The sequence below is a fragment of the Ochotona princeps genome, chromosome 22 (assembly GCF_030435755.1).
Source record: "Ochotona princeps isolate mOchPri1 chromosome 22, mOchPri1.hap1, whole genome shotgun sequence".
In the NCBI taxonomy this organism is placed as follows: domain Eukaryota; kingdom Metazoa; phylum Chordata; class Mammalia; order Lagomorpha; family Ochotonidae; genus Ochotona; species Ochotona princeps.
This window is the reverse complement of record NC_080853.1, coordinates 24,175,736-24,192,484: the sequence shown is the minus strand read 5'-3', so window position 1 is coordinate 24,192,484 and position 16,749 is coordinate 24,175,736. Positions and strand designations below refer to the sequence as shown.

Here is a 16,749-nt window from a genome sequence, read left to right as displayed (position 1 = left end):
AAAAAAAAAAGGTCTGAGACCTAGAAGTTACACTCCAGGGTGTTTGTTCCTCTTTTTTTTTTTTTTTTTTTAAGGTTTATGCATTTGTTTGTTAATTTTGAGAAATTTGTTTTTATTTGAAAGGTCGAATTTTAGAGAGAAGGAAAGAAAGAGAAAGCAAGAGATCATCCATCCACTGGTTCTCTTCCCAAATGACCACAACGGCCAGAGCTGGGCCAGTCAGCTTCTTCCGGATCTTCTACATGGCTACAAGGCCCAGGGACTTGTGCCATCCTCTGCTGCTTTCCCAGCTCATTAGAAGAGAGCTGGATCAGAAGTGTACCCAGTGGGACTCGAACCAATGCCACTGTGGACTGCTGGCACTGCAGGTGGAGGCTTAGAATTGCTATACCACAGAGCCAACCCAGGATCTATCCATTTATTTGAAAGGCAGAGTTTACAGAGAAAGAGGGAGAAAGAGAGGGAGAGATCTTCCATCCTCTGGTTTACTCCTCAAATGGCCTTAATGATCAGGAATGGGCAGAGCTCACGTCAGGAGCCAACAACTTCCAGGTCTCCCATGTGGGTGCAGGGATCCAACCACTTGGGCCATCCTCTGCTGCGCTCCCAGCCAGCTTAGCAGGGAGCTGGGCAGGAAGGTGGAACAGCTAAAATGTGAAACAGCACCTCTACGCAGTGCTGCCCACTGTGCCACAGTGCCACAGTGCCAGCCTGCAAGGCATTCATTCTAGAGAAGTGAGACCTTGGACATAGATTGGCCCAGGTTCTCTTCAGCAGGTGAGTGGCTGCGTGGTAGCATATGCGTGCCAAGCAGTACTACTCAGTAGTGACAAGTGTCACCTGTGTTTGTGTCTCCAGAAAAGTGCTCCAGAGCAAGAAAAGCCAACTCCTGTATGTACTGTGTGGTTTCACCTAGATGGCTTCTGAGATGAAGCCATTAGAACCACATGTTAGGAATGCGAAGCAGATTGTTTGTTGTCTTGAACTTCAAAGCCCGGGATGGAGCTGAACATGGCTGTGAAAAGTTAGCCCAGGGATGCTGTGTCAGGACTGGAGAGGTGCCTATCCCTATGACGGGTGCTGCGATCCTACAGGACTGCACATACACACAGCTACACAGTTACCAGCACGTGTGGAACTCGATATGTACACACTCTTACACATACAGGTGGCAGCAGGGTCTCTGGGCAAGTTGCTCAGCCTCCCAAGCCTTGTTTGCTCATACACAAAGCAGATGCAACAGCAGAACTGACCTCAGAGTGCCGATGGACGGGACCCACAGGGAAGGCACTGTGTTCAAAGACCATCCTGGTAGATGCTGGCTCTGTCATTGCCATTTTGCAATTAGTGGTAAAAACCACTGCGGATAGCTGGCAAACGTGTGGGGAGTGATGTTTGTGTAGGGATCTCCAAATGCATAATTATTTTTTCAGGATGGAACACCTCTGCAGGCATTCGTGGCCGAAGTTGCAGAAGAAATTGTTGGCATTGCTGTGATCAGAAACGAAATGGTAAGTGGCGAGATTAACCTTGGTCTCTGGGTGGTGCCTGGCACCTCAGGAGTGGGCATGCTGTGCCCCCTCTGCAGGTCCTGTGCTTCCTCAGAGTGGAGGCTCCCCCCCTTTGAAGCATGTAGTCATAAGCATTGCTTGCATCCCATTTGGAAACCTTTTGGTTATTTTTTGCAGGCTAAAATGAGTAAAATGTTGCAAAGAATGGAGGAAACTTCCTCACCCTGAAAACTCAAGCAATCACTCAAGCAGTCATCCACTTTGTGTATACTTAAACATGTGCATGCCAGTGTGTGAGTGTGTCTGCCATTTGGTCACTCCGCCGGGCTACTATCATTAGGCATTTATCCTTTCCAGTGCCTCTCCTTGTACTCACTGACCTCCAGAAAGGATTAGCCTAGGGGGTCAAGTTTTCCTTGCCAGGCAAAGCTGTCTGCAAGGTAGAACTGCCTTGCGTTTTTTTGCCCTCCCCATCCTCCCCACTGCAGCGTGTCTCCACGATTTCAAAAAAGCATTTTGGGTTTTGTTTGTTTATTTCTATTGTTGTTGCTTTTATTTTAAGGAATTGGGGGTGGAGGGGCAATTAGCTGCACATACCCATCTCTGTTTTGGGCAGATCACTTCTGTTGGCTCTTGACTTTGCAATGGTCTCTGTCAGGTTTTTCCTTGTTGCTGGTTCCATTTTATCAGGAAGAGATGTCTCCTGGATCATTAAGAAAGTCCTAGGGTGGCAAGGCCATTACAGGGTCACTGTGGTTGAAAAATGATCGGAATTCTGCTGTGGGCACAACCTCTGGCGGGACAGCCTGAGCCTCATTTCCCCTGTGCCTGCTAGCAGAAGCCGGGAAGGCCAGGGAGCTTGAGGGACCTGGTCACAAATGTCACAGTGCATCTCCCAATTTCTCTTCTTAAAGCTTCTCTTCTTAAAATTTCGCTGTGGAAAACAAGAAGAAATGGACATCAGTATTTTTTGGTCTGTTATAGGATCTGATGTTTCTGAAATATGTGTACTCCGTGTGATTTGCAGTCCTCAGTGGGCAGGAATGAAGTTTCCTGTCATCAGAGAGAGAGTCACTGTCGCTTCGGATAGCACCCCTCATTCCCCACCCTAGGCAGTGTGCATGATGAGGTGGGTGGGGAGGTGAAGCAGGACAGGGCAAAAACAATGCATGATCAGCAGAGATGAGCCCCTGGTGCCCATGGCAGTGTGGGGCGACCAAGGGTGGGACCAGTCCTTGGCCTTTGGGATCCATGCGCCCCAGATTTCCTTTCACATGTAAATACTTACCAGCCCGCTAAACTAGCTTCAACTGCATAAAAACATTGTCCATCACAGAATGGCCGTCTCCAAGCTGTGTGCCAGGCCAGGTGTGTGCACTGTGGGTCGGTACTTTCCCACACGGCTGAGAGTCCAGGAAGCACCAAGCTAACAGTGAGAACGACGTGGTAAATGAGGGAGAGAAACACACTTGTCTTGCTATTGTTGCACAGTAGTGCGATTAGCCGTGTGGCAGAACACATGTGTAGTTGGTCTCACACCTCTTTCCTTGACTCTCGCTGTAGGACATAGAGTACATCCGGTCACACTACAACATTGAGGATTTCATCTACTTCAGTCACCACCAGCGAGAAGAGCATGGGCACTTGTACCACTTTGCCCTGAACCCCATCTTCCGGCACTACACCAAGTTTTTTCTAAAGGAAATCCTTCGTTTAGGCTACAAGTCATGTCTCTACTACCCGATTTATCCACAGAGCAGAGAAGGCAAGGTGAGGACGTGTGGTGACCCGGTCTCCCAGCAGGGTGCCTGTGGGTGTGAGATTGCATGTGGCCTCTTCCTTGTTGGGTGGGTTTTGATTATAACAGGGACCTAGATTTTCAGGAGCCCCTGGAGTTCGGCCTTTCTCTTATGCTACAAAGCCCAGAAAGCTCTGAATTTCTAAGACAATCACAAATGACATAACTAATAGAACAATTTGTTGGCTTTTCCATATTGACAAAACAGAAACTGAAAGCTTTGCAAAAAACAAAAAAGGCTTGTAAGAAGCATGAAAATCAGGTTTTTCTTACAGTGGAGTGCCAAAATGATCCTGCTGTGTTCCTGAAGTGAGAGACTTTGAGTAAAGGGCCCACAGGATAGATGGTTTCCATTCTGTAAGATTTGTGTGGCTCTCATTGGAATTCCAACTAAGTATTATAAGTTCCCCATGAAAGTGATGGATAGAGATGGAGCTATGCAATCTCACTGTAACCTTTGTGTAAGTGAAGACCACGGGCACTCCATAGGGTACTTATTCCACTTACATGGAGTGATAGTGTTGTGATCAACACGCATTGCTGTAGCTCTGTTACATGCACAGCTAGCAAGCACTGTTGTCTTCCTGCCTTACCCCCTTTACACACCTCCCTAGCTAAGCTGATATATTTGACCATGAAGGGTGAGATGCTCATTTGCCTTGTTCAGAGCTGGTCCCACAGTGCCTAGAAATCACTAACACACACACATTCTCCTTAACCACACATCTACATTCATACATATCCATCTGCTGGCTCGCTCCTCAAATGGGCATATGACTGTGACTGGCTCAGGCCAAAGCTAGGAGCCTGGAACTTCATCCAGGTTTCCCACTTAGGTGCAGGGGCCAATGACTTGGGCCAAATTATGCAACTTTCCCAGGCACATTAGCAGTGAGCTGGATTGGAAGTGGAACAGCTGGAACTCAAACAGGCTCTCATGTGTTGGTATTGCTGGCAGCAGCAATGTCCTAACTTGCTGGGCCACAATGCTAGCCTCTATTTATTTGATTATTTTGTTACTGAACAGTCTGAAGTGTGTTTGTACATATATATAACAATAATTTTGCCAATGTGCCAATGTGTCTTAGTAAAAGCATTTTGAAACATTGTGGAGAAAATAGGGAAGAAAAAAAAAACATGAGATTTTCAGTGAGATGTAGTCTCTGGGGATTTTTTCTTATAATCAAAGAGCAGTACAGGGTGTCTGGCCTAGTAGTTAACAAGTCATCTAAGATGCCGGCATCTTACAGTAGAATCCCTCGGTTCCATACTACCCTTTCATTCATTTTTTTTTTCCATTTGTTTACATCTTTTTTTTTGTTTTTTTTTTTTTTTAATTATATTTTTGATAATCTTTACATAGGAAAAAAGGGTAAAAAGGTTCAAGGGCTATAGGGAAGTGGGTAAGACTATTATGTCCATATTGTTTCCTTCATGTATCTGAGGTAAAGGGGGATATTGAGGGAGAAGCCCCACCTGGTTTCCCGCCCACCCCAAGTCCCGGCTGTGGGGCATGCTCTGAGATACTTGCTCAAGTGGTTTTGATAGTTCACCAGTTATGAATCGCTGCCAGTCTCGCCACTCCAAGCACAATGAGGTCGTTGAAGAATCCACTGATTGACATAGTTCATCATAGAGTCTCCATTTGCCCAGTATTTTCATTGCCAACATATAGCTGAGGTGGTTGATTGACTTGTTCTGTCTTCTGTCTTTCCTTGGCTAGGGTTCTGAGTCCAGCATTTCGATTGGGGGGATCCCCAAAGAAACTTTGAGGTATCCCCAGACCAGATTCTTGTGCTAGCTAGCAAGCACAGGGCCCGGCACAGTCCATCACCACAACCAGCTGGTGGTTGCAATTGCTGGGTTGGTTCTGTTTTCAGCCCCGACTTCCACTGGAACCAATGAGTGTTGCAGTCCAACCTGGTTCTGCCCAGCACATACTCGGCCGTCACATAAAACAGTGGGAGCTGCAGCCTAGTCAGAGCGACCCATAATAACCCCCACCAGGCCCGCCCCCTACCCTGGTTTGACATAGCCTTTCATTCTTGACTTCAGCTTCTTGCTGTTGCAGACCCCGGGAGGCAGGGGTGATGATTCAAGTGATGAGGTTCCTGTCACCCACATAGGAGACCTGGACTGAGTTCCAAATTTCCAGCCCTTGCCATGTAGTCATGAGGAGTGACCCAGCAAGTTGGAGATCTCTCTTTTTTCTCAAATAAATATATTGTCCGTAAATGCAGCATGATAGCAATGCAGTTGCTGTTCATTTGAACTTAATGAGATAAGAAAGATCAATTTTGCTGGAAAACTCTGGTCTTGCCTAATTTCACTTTTGTGTTTGGCCAGATGCCAATTGTGTGACCATCCGAGTGTGGTATTGAATGCTTAGGTTTTATTCATGATGTTGCCTAAATGCACTGGGTTGGAGAGAATCCATGTCTGGTCTACTATTAAAGCAACGTCTTACGCAGCTTGTACAGTATTCATATAATTACTTCAGTGGTATAGAATGGAGAATATATTATGCTGTACATTGTAGGTGCTAGAAAAACATTTGGAAACAGATTTTCTTGCAGTCTGCACTTGCAGTTGATTTGCACATATACATTTCAAACAAGTGTAAGCACTAGTTCCTTTGGGTTTCCAAATGTGGCTGTCAAGTCCCCAGTTGACTGCAGTGAAGCTGAAATTTTTTGGCTGGCACTCATGCAGATAGTTTTCTTCACACATCCCTGCAAGTGGGTGTTCAAGGGTACTTATGAAGGTTTGTGGAGGATCAGCCTTGTGGCATATCAGGTTAAGAACTGCCTGCCTTGCTGGCATCCCACATGGGTACCATTTCGAGTCCCTGTTGCTCCACTTCAGATGTAGCTTCCTGCTAAGGCATCTGGAAAACAGAGGAAGATGGGCCAAGTTCTTGGGTCCCTACACTCATATGGGAGACCTGGAAGAAACTCCTGGTTTTGCCCCATTCCAGTTCAGTCCCCAGCCACTGTGGTCATTTAGAAGCATGAACCAACAGATGGAAGATTCTCACTCTCACTCTCCCACTGTCTTGATAACTCTGCATTTCAAATAAATAAACAATAAAAAAAAAAGGTCTGTGAAAAAGTGGCATTAAAAGATTATTTTGCTGCAGAAAAATTAAAAGCCATGTATCTTTTTTTCATAATATGCATTTTTCCATGAATTTTCTGAGGACGCCTTGCTAAGACAACTCACAGTCACAAAGGCAGAAGTCTGGAAGTTGTGACACAGCAGGTTAACCCACAGCCTAGGATGTACACATCTGTATCAGAGTGCTAGTCCAAATCCCAGCGTTTCCACTGATGATCCAGATTCCTGCAAATTCATCCTGGGAGGCAGCAACTCACAGTGCACGGGCTTGGGCCCTGGCATGCATGTGATGGATGTGGATGGAGTTACCAGCTTCTGGCTCTGACTAGCTCAGCCGTGGATGTTGGGGGCATTCAGAGAGTGAACCAGGAAATGTATGATCCTTCCGTGTGTGTGTGTGGCACTAGATCTTTAAATAGATGAAAATAAAGAAATATGCATAAAGTTAAAAAAATCAGAACAGTGGCTCAGAATTTCTGGACTCTGTTGTGAAGTCAACAGCGGAGGTTTACAGAAGCCCTGGTGGGAGGCCCTGGGGATGCCTCGGCCGTTCCCAGAGCGGCTGCATAGACACGTCTTGCCTGAGCCTTGCTGTCTGTGAAGATCCATCCACCCGCAGTTCCACTTTACTTCCCGTACTTTCCAGCCTACATTTCAGGAAATGGACTATCAGTTTGAGATGCTCAGTTTACCTTTATTTATTTATTTATTTATTTATTTATTTATTTATTTATTTTGAAGATTTGTTTGTTGACTTGAAAGTCAGAGTTACAGAAAGAGGGATGGGAGTGGGGTGGGAAGAGACAGATCTTTCATCTGCTGGTTTAGTTCCCAGAAGGTTGCAATGGCCAGGGCCAGGCCAGGCCAAAGCTAGGAGCCAGGAGCTTCTTCCAGGTCTCTCAGTTAGCAGGGACCCAAGAACATTGTTGATTTTCCGCTGCTTTTCCCAGGCTGTTAGCAGGCAGTTGGATCGTAGAAGTGGGATGTCAGCATTGCCTGATAGAGGCTTTGCCTGCTCCGCCACAATGCCAGCCTGCATCCTCTTGGGGACTGCACAGCAGCAATGCTCCCAGTTGGCTTCACCCAAAACCTGAAGATCACTGGGATCAGTGTCCTCTGCCAAGCTTCAAAACAACCTGCAAACAGCTAATATTTAAAGCGTTTTCCTGAAACATGGCTTATCCTAGTCCGTCTCACTCAACGGAAAACCAGCTCATCACTTAGTGTAAAGAGCAAGTGGCGTGCCCTTCTTGCCCCACACCCATGTCCACTTTCCAGGGCCACCCGTTTGCTTGACGGCACTCATTTTTCCAACAGCCGAGTGGTTGGAATCTCCAGGAGTCACTTCCACAAACCAGGAAGCTTCTTGCAGCTGCTCGGAGCTGCCCCCTCGATGACATTTTATCTGCTTCTCTTCTGAGAACCAGCTCGTGCCAAACACTCAAAGGTTAACAGGACGCAGATAACACAGCTTAATGGGGTCAGCCTCCAGCCGACTCTGATCACCGCTGAGAAGGGTATCCTCCTGGGGAGAATACTTGTACTGAAAAATCCCATAAACCAAACCACTTGTTTATCCGTCATTCCCACAGAGATAGTAATGTAATTACTCTCGTAATTATCTTCATTAGTGTCAGGCATTATCTACAATTCATTCCTCCGCTCACGAAGAGTATGTTTGTTTATCTGCCGGGTTTTTTTTTCCTCCCCCCTCCCCTCTCCTGACTTGGCCACGCGCAGGGTTCTGTATTTGTAAAGCAGCACGCGGCCATCTGTGCCGCTCGCTCTCCCTGACATTCTCTCCCCTAAAATACAGATTGCTGTCTTTTCAGTTCCAGAAACCCTACGCCCACTCGCTGACATCTGCCCTGCACTACTTCGTGCCCGTTCGCCCACGACGACAGATTGTCTATCCCCTGGAAAAGCTTGGCATAAACGCCCCATCAAAGGCGGTCTCCAAGGAGCCGGTGGGTAGTGGGGCGGCGGGCAGGGCGGCGCGGTGCCAGCTCCTGCGGGCTCGGCAGATGGGGTGGCAGCAGTGTCTTAGCAGGAGCAGGCTGCTTCTTAATTACAGGGAACCTGGCGCTCATACCCTTACAGGCAGCCTCAGCAAAGGCCTCCCCTCTCTCCCCTCACACACCAGCCGGTGGCCTGTGGTTATTTCCCAGCAAGCCTAAAACAAGTGAGCTACATTGATCCCACAGGGGGACGCCGTGGGCACACCCTCCCAAGCATTTCATCTCTTTCCCCTTCCAATCACCCTGCCCCCACTCCCAGTCATTTTGAAACTGGTGCTTTGCTCTCAAGGCAGCAAATGGCCGTCCACTCCCAGGACAAAGCTGCCACCCCAGAAGGTGTGTGTTTTAAAGAGTCCTAAGTATGTGTGTGGGGGGAGGGGTGGTGCACGTGTGATGAACAGAAACGTGTTAGCTGGCCTGGGAGAAGCGGGAGTGGGGAGGGGGAAGCGGAGTGCTGTAGATGATCCAGATGTGGTTTCTGGATGGAGATGTCCAGGCACGCAGGCACTGAGCCATTTTCTGTTAACTGAACAGGAAACCCTGATTTATTGTTAGTATTATTATTGTTACTATTATTATTTTTGAGAGTTGACTGCCACATGGGCTTGCTGTGTTTCCATACACAAAGAAATCAGAGAGAACAAAACTTTCGCTGGGCCATGAGTTATCGTAACTCCATGAGAGAAAGGGGGAGAAAAGCAAAGTTTCAAGTTTCTTCACAGTATCCTGGCCGGGGCTTCCTGTCCGCTGTCCCCTGGCTGCACCTTGCGCATGGAGCTCCAGGGAGGAGCCGCTTTCCCGAGGCCTGTCCTCTGTATGACAGTGACAGCTTCCTAGTCCTTCATTTATCTTTCTATTTGTGAAATTAGAAAAAAACTACACTGATGCTATTTTTCAGTTACATATGTGTATCTGAGTAGAGACTGGGACCGAACAGCAGTTCTTGCTCCCCCAGTCTCAACTCTTTATTCTAGAAAATGCCAATCATACAGGTAGCAGGGTGGTGGGAGCCTAGCTTCTGTGGCCAGGGACCATCTCTTGCTTTTTTTTTCTTTTAATGTGTAATCACGGGGTTGCCACTGTGTAGTCCTGTACATTTCCACCTGGAACACAGACATCGACTGATTCAGGTCTCAGCTACTCCACTTCCTGGCATGTTCCCTGCTAATTTGCCTGGGAAAGCAGATGTTGTTGGGGCCCTGCCACCTAACATTGGAGACCCAGATGAATCTCCTGGTTCCTAGCTTCTGCCTGGCCCAGCCCTGGCTGTTACACTCACCTAGAGAGTTAGCTAGTAGATGGGAAATATCTTTGTCTCTCTCACTCTCTTTAACTCTACCTTTCAAATAAAGGAGTAAATCAGAATCATTTTTTAAAATGTACAACCTATCACAGACTGATAGTTTTGTTGGAAAAAATAGTTCCTGAGAAAATGAGATACAAAAGCAAAGACAGATTTCAAATCCAGTTATTCCATTATTAGTTTTAATAGGCATGAAATTACCCTCTCAAATTAGCATGAGAACTTCTGATGCTTCTGTCAGTGTCTGTACTGCCTTCCAGCTCCATAGGCCAGTCATTATGGCACATGGGCACCTGTCCCAGACCACACATGGAAGTGGGCCCACCCCCACAAAACTCCCAAATGCCCCCTGTCCCACTGCAATGATTTTTCACTCTAGACCAGTTTGGGGTCTCCTAGCCTTCACCTACTTCCCTTTCTTACACACAATTTTGAAGCAGATTACAGATGCCTGGCATTTCATTCTAGGCCACAGGCATGCTCTTGGCAAATTTCTGCAAAGTGGAATCTTTGGGAGTGAGAGCCAAGGTTCGTAAGTTTAATGCAGAGAAAGCTCACCGGGCTTAAGAGTGCTTGTGAGTCATGTCATTGAAATACGGCATCCACAGAGCCAGACTGTTTCCAGGAGAAGGGGCTGGGAGGGAAAAGTGTGTGATGCCACAGGGAGGCCTGCGTTGCTGCTTCAGTATCACATCCAGGTAAGGTTCTGAAATTGGCATCCTCTTGTGGCTGACCCCTTCCTTCAAGGAGAAAGGCGCGATGCACAAGAGCACTGTTGGGTAGGACATGCAGAAGGTTCTCCTGTGTGCTTGCCTCCTGCTGCAAGGTGCTGTCATGGGTTTTTGGTGCTTATGGCAGCACCTTGGACAGCTACCTGTGGTGGTCAGTCTGCAGATGAGGTGTTAAAAAGGATGTAGACTGGGCAAGCCAGGTTTATAACTGAATTCATTAGGGCCTTGAACAGTTCCAACAAAGGGCTTATGAAGGCTCTAATCCCCACGGGGATAGGCCAAGCCATTCAGGAGTTCAAAGGGTAAATTCTATTAAAATCATTGTTTCTCTGTTTTGACATTTTAGTTACCCATAATGTTTTGAGACTGACTTATCTGCGCTAATTTGAGCCAAATGGAATTTCCAGAGAAGGGATTTCTCTATGACCCTAAATGTAAGATTCTTAGGCAGGTTAACTATTGCGGAGTTGGGCGGTTGGCACTGCTAAGTGATGTCCATCCTCCCACCTTTCAAGCTTCCCATCTCACCGCCCCCCTCCACCTACGGCCCCACCTTTTATCCTGTTGAGAACCTCTTAGAATGAGCACTCCATGAACTCATCTGGGAGGCCAATCTTCAAGGGAACAGGATCACTGCAGGCGTGAGTAATGGCAGAGAAAGGCTTTCATCTCAGTGGGTCGCCAGTTTGAATCCCTCACAAGGCAGCAGAGACTGAAACCCATCCCAGCACACACATGTGCCAGGAAGAGTGCCCTCCAATCCCACTGTCCTCCACTCTGAGACCCCATTGGCTCATTCTCAGGCTGGGTGACCAGTGTGTCTCACTCACAACACCTTCCCTATCGCTTCTGCTTGTTGGCAGCCCACTCCATAGCAGGACTTGGTCAATGATTTCCATCCCACATTCCAGAGGTAGCCCCACAGATCCATCTTTGTATCTGCCCCGACCTCTGTGGACCAGTGAAAACTCATGCAGAAGAGTCAGGGCTGTGTCCTGGCCAAGACCATAATCAACAGGATGGAGCTGGACAGTTCTTGTCTGGGCTGGAATTCCTCATCCGCATGTGTGCTTTTACATTCTGAGTGTCATTCTCACGGACCCATGAAGTTTGATAAATGAATCATCACAGCTCACCCTGGCATATCCATACTGCAGTGGAGGCTAGGGGTGTGGTGCTTAGAAACTGGATGAACTGACAGGCTGTGGAGCAAGGTACCACGCACTCCGTGACCTAGGGGGTGGTTCTGTGTGGCCAGTTGCGTTTTCTTTCTTTCTCAACCCCTGCAGAGGTTCAGCATGATTGTCACACCAGCTAGCTTCCAGTCTAGCTGCAGAATCAACTGTGAAAGACGGCAAACAGGGGTGCCCAGGCTCAGGAGAACCTGCTGTGCGTTTTGAGGATATGTATTAGTGTCCCAGGTGTGGCTTTCCTTCCAGGCTTGGGAGTGTAAGTCACTGTTACATTCAAACTCCAGAAAACTTGTTTAGAAGTGAAGCCAGCCACTAACTGTGGTCTTTTATCGGTAGGTGCTCCCATCATCCACACGGATGGCTTCAGTTCTTCATCTTGATTTGAGGCAGCCATAGTATTACCGCGTAAACTCCGCCTCTCCTCCAGCCCCCCTCCTTCACATTTTTTGGGGCCAAACCAGCCTACCATCTTTCCAAAGGAATCAACAGCCCCTGTCGTCATTTTCTTTCTGCCCGTTTATTAGTGATGCTCTATTAAATCTCGGCTAATGGGCTCTTTGGAGGCCTGCATTTGGATTCCGTGCGTTTTGGTTCTCCCACTCCCTCACTTGGCCCCTTTTGTCCTCCCACAAAGGAAAATGACGGTTTACTTAGCCCCCCTCTCGGAGTTAAATGCTGGCCCAGCTCTGGCCTGGTATGTGATCCCTCTGGAAGATGTCACTCACTGGCATTCAGTTACCCTCTGAATTGCCCCTTTTCATCTGGGCTGTCCTTCCCCAGTCCAGCTGTAATTACCATCTGACGGACTGTTACTGGATACTGTTTCACTTGTGCATCTGCTGCCTGAGGAAATTGCATTATTCTCCCAGCACCTGCTGGATTCCATACCCCCACCCCCAGCTTAATTGTTTCGCAACCCCTTCCTTAAACTTGCTAACTTTCACTGCCCTCCCCTCCCCCCTCTCCTCCCCCCCCCCCCCACCCGCTTAGATTTCCCTTGCTTGTATTTGTGCTTGGGGTGTGTGATGTGTTTTTAAAGCCAGCTCTTTAGCAAGTCCTTAGCAGGCATTTCTAAAAATGAAAACCCACATGAGCCCTGAGCGTCGGGCATGTGACCATGGTGATGCTCCCTTGAACTGATACCAGCGTAGTTCAACTTGCCGTTGCCAGTCAAGTTTGCTCTTTCAAATCACTTCTCCACTGTTTCCTATGCATTTGGGCTCCACATAAGACTCACGTTTTCTTCCATTTGCAGGGACCCCTTTTCTGTGAGATTCTTAGAATAATTGACAGAAATTCCTTAGTGGTCTTTCTCTTTCTCTGTCACTATTTTTTGTTTTCCTTCAGACACTCCAAGCTTCAACATCTCTTCCTCCCTACCTTCTCCCCTTCCCAGTTCTTCAAACACTGTATATCAAAATGAGTGACAGACTGGTGGGTTATTCCCATTTGTTATCAGAGTTCTCCCTCTTAATAAAACCATACCTTCAGCTTTAGTGAGTCTGAGACTCTTCCCCTGGCCAGCACAGGGACTCTGCCCCATATAATGTTCACAAGAGCATGTGTACGGATGAGGGGCCTTCACCAAGTCCATGGGGAAAATGTGCAATTGCAAAAACAGTGCATGGATTGCTCAGTTTTTGCACCAAAGCAAACATCTTTTAATTCCACCTTCTGTGAAGTCCCTTGCAGTTGCCTCTACACTGCAGTGACCATCCTCAATGTTCCCGAACAAAGCAGGTGGGCCCAGATAGTCTGTTACAAGTTCTGTTTCTTGACAGAGCTGCAGACTCACACTTCCGGCTTCCCAGTCCCCCACCTTTAACCTGGCAGACAGCCTTTCCTGCCTGGAAAAAAAAAAAAAACCCAGAGCCTTCCCGTCCTGAGCTGATACGGGAAAGCGAACTGCAGAGAAGGTACATCTCTTCAAGTGTCCCAGGCCAACATCCCCGAAATGGTGACCCACAACCCTGCCTTTCCTCAAGCACAGTGGAGTTTTCCTCTTGTCTACTTCATCTGCTCTCGGTTTTGACCTTGACCACGGCAGGAACAGCCGTCTAGGTCCCAAAGGGTACACTCAGGTCAGCTTTTGGCCACTACTATTGGAAATTCTCTGTTTTGTATAGGATTCTTATTATAAAACTTTTTCTTTCATTTTTTTAAATTTATTTATTCTACTTGAAAATGATCCAGAGGGAGAGAAAGGGAGAATCCTCCATCCATTGGTTCACTCCCTAAATGGCCACAACAGCCAAAGCTGGACTAGTCCGGAGCCAGGAGCCAGCAGCTTCTGTGTCTTCCACATGGTGCAGGGACCCAAGGCTTTGGGCCATGCTTCGCTGCTTTGCCAGGCCACAAGCAGGGAGCTGAATTAAAAGTGGAACAGCCAGGACTTGAACTGGCACCCATATGGTGGCACGCACTATGCCACCAAATGGTCCCTGTTATAAATTTTTTCCAAAGTTATAGAGGGGAGGAGGGAGCTACTTGGAAAGCAAAAAGGAAAAATTAGGATCCTGTGTATGGAGTTTACATTACAGATTGCTAAGACTAAGCTCCAGTGTGCAGGTGGTCATGGTGTCCTTAGAAGGTGCTCAGGGAGAGGCCCACGTGGGCAGTGTGTCCCCAGGCTTACCTGGAGCCAGCGGACAGGATGCCAGTGAAGTACTGTTCCCTGGTCAGCTTAGAAGTTGGTGTGGCAAGCATGAGCTCTGCAGTAAGAGAAACTGAGAGAAGTAACTTACCACTCTCAGTGTTGTTGCGAATCCACGTCACATCTTACTTCATTTTCTAGAACAGACATTCTAGGACTGTCTCTCCTCCCCCTCCACAGTTTCAGTGCAGCATCAGACACATATATTCAACAGCGCATCCTCTCTTGGTTGCAGCATTTGATGGTTTTTAATGAATTTACAGAGGTGCACAACCATCACAGTCCTCTAACGTTAGAACCAGCTTGTCACCCAGAAAGCAAACTTGTGGCCGCCACCAGGCACTATGTTTTCCTCCAGGGTCCCTGTCCCCTGCCCCAGGCAGTCACTGTTATCTGCTTTTGTCTCCATGAATTTACCTGTTCTGGATGCCTCATACGAGTAGGATCAGACAGGTATGTATCATTTTATGAGAGAGATCTTTCACTGAGCATATTTCCAAAGTTGGTCCTTGTTGCAGCTTGTGCCTTATCATGATCCCCCTTTTTTTAGTCATTGAATAGTCTAGTCTGTGGTTCATACTGTATCTTTGATGGGCATTTTTATTTTTTTCCCACTGTTTAACTATCGTGAGTAATATTGCCATGAAAATGTACATGCATGTCTTTGCACACATGTATGTTTTTTACTTCTCCTGGGTGTATGTGCATGTAAGAGTATTTCACAAAGTTTGTGGAAGCATAGAGTCAAAAGATAAGTTTTGGGACGAGTATTTGGCAGAGCAATTATGATGCCTGCCTCTCTCCTACGTATACCTGAGTTTGGGATTCAACTCTACCTCTAAGTCCAGCTTCCTGCCAGTGTTCACCCTGGGAGGAAGAAGGTGAAGGCATCGTTAAGTTCTTGGGTCCCTGGCACCCATGTGGGAGATCTGGGTGGAGTTCCAGGCTCCTGTGTTCAAGGCTGGCCCAGCCCAAGGTACTGTGGGTGTTTGCAGAGTGAACCAGAGATGGGAAGATTCTCTCTCTTCTTCCCATCCCTCCCTCCCTCCCTCCCTCCCTCCCTTCCTCTCACTGCCTTTCAGGTAAAATAAAAATAAAAACATATAAAAAATTTTTAAAAGATTAGTTTATTTTGGTGCAAAAAAGATTTTGAAATCCACACATGATTCCTTTTTTTCCAAAATAGATAATTTCCATGACCTTTTTGAAGAGCCTCATATACCTAAGAGTGGAATTGTGGAGGTCAGTCATGTCTAACGTGCCAAGCTATCATCCAAAGAAGCTGCCCAGTTTTACATTCTCTTGTGCTTAGATCGGAGCCGGAATGCTGACCAGGAAGTTGTCACCCGGAGTGCTCGTCCACCGTAGGCTGTTGGTGGGCAGTGCGTGGAATTGTCCTTTACAGTCTCGGGAGGAGAGCTTGCAGTCTGTCCGTGACACGGCTGTACAAGCTTTGCTTTGTCTGTATGTCAGCGCTTGCTGAGGGGCCATGCTAACTTTCCCTGTACCATTCTGATTTTAGTATATGTGCTGCTGAAGCTAACACACACTTCAGTTCTTCTGAAAGCAGAGATTGTTTTAGAAGAAAATCGCTCCTCGCCAGCCTTTTCTGATCCTGCACAGATATCTTAGAGAGCCCAGGCAGCAAAGAAAAATGCCCAGTACCCATCCAGACTGGGAGTGACACACAGGAACCATCAGCAGGATTTGTTGAGGCCATCAGCAGGATCTTGGCTCCCTCCCACCCTCAGTAATGTTACAGCTCTTAGGAGAGCTGTCTAGGCTCTTGAAAGGAAAAGAAAAATCCAGGAGGCTCAGCAGGGTTCTGATTGGGGGTGGTAGGGATGCATTCTGCTCCTGCAGAGCCAGGGTAATGAAGGCCTTGCCCGCATCCAGAAGTGCCTCAGGATGCCTCAGCTGCTCGCTGCTCAGCCCAGCAGGGCCCTTGGGTCAGGAACTGGCCTCGCCAGCCAAGTGGCTGAATCCTCAGCATCTTCCTTCAGGGGGGAGAGTAGGGAGTGCAATGCCAACAGGAGGCCTTGCTCTTTGTGTTTCCAAGTAGCTGGGGATACAAAATGACAGAGGACAATTAGAGTTCTGTAGAAGCTGACTAGGGGAGTCATGGCTTTCCCTCTTGATTGAAAATAACTAAGTCATTGCCAAGGCAGTACACACTTTACTAGCAATATTCAGGCAAAAATAAATAAATAGATAAGCTTATTAATTAATTTATTAATTACTTGAAATAATAGGGCCCGGCACTATGGCTTGGTAGCTAAATCCTTGCCTTACAAGCTCCAGAAATCCCAGATGGGTGCCAGTTCATGTCCCCGCTGCTCTACTTTGCACCCAGCTCCCTGCTTGTGGCCTGGGGAAGCCTAGAGACCCTGTACCTACATGGGAGACCCAGAAGAAAATTCTGACT

The 16,749-nt window shown here is 47.4% G+C and overlaps 1 protein-coding gene across 1 annotated transcript in view; it reads left to right on the top strand.

Moving 5' to 3' along the window:
- Positions 1 to 16,749, top strand: part of CFAP61 (cilia and flagella associated protein 61) — a 184,700-nt gene that overhangs the window by 67,280 nt on the left and 100,671 nt on the right. The window contains exons 15-17 of the mRNA XM_058679390.1: positions 1,434 to 1,511; positions 3,075 to 3,281; positions 8,259 to 8,393. Of these exons, the coding sequence (XP_058535373.1) occupies positions 1,434 to 1,511; positions 3,075 to 3,281; positions 8,259 to 8,393 (420 nt within the window). The remainder of the gene's footprint in view (positions 1 to 1,433; positions 1,512 to 3,074; positions 3,282 to 8,258; positions 8,394 to 16,749) is intronic.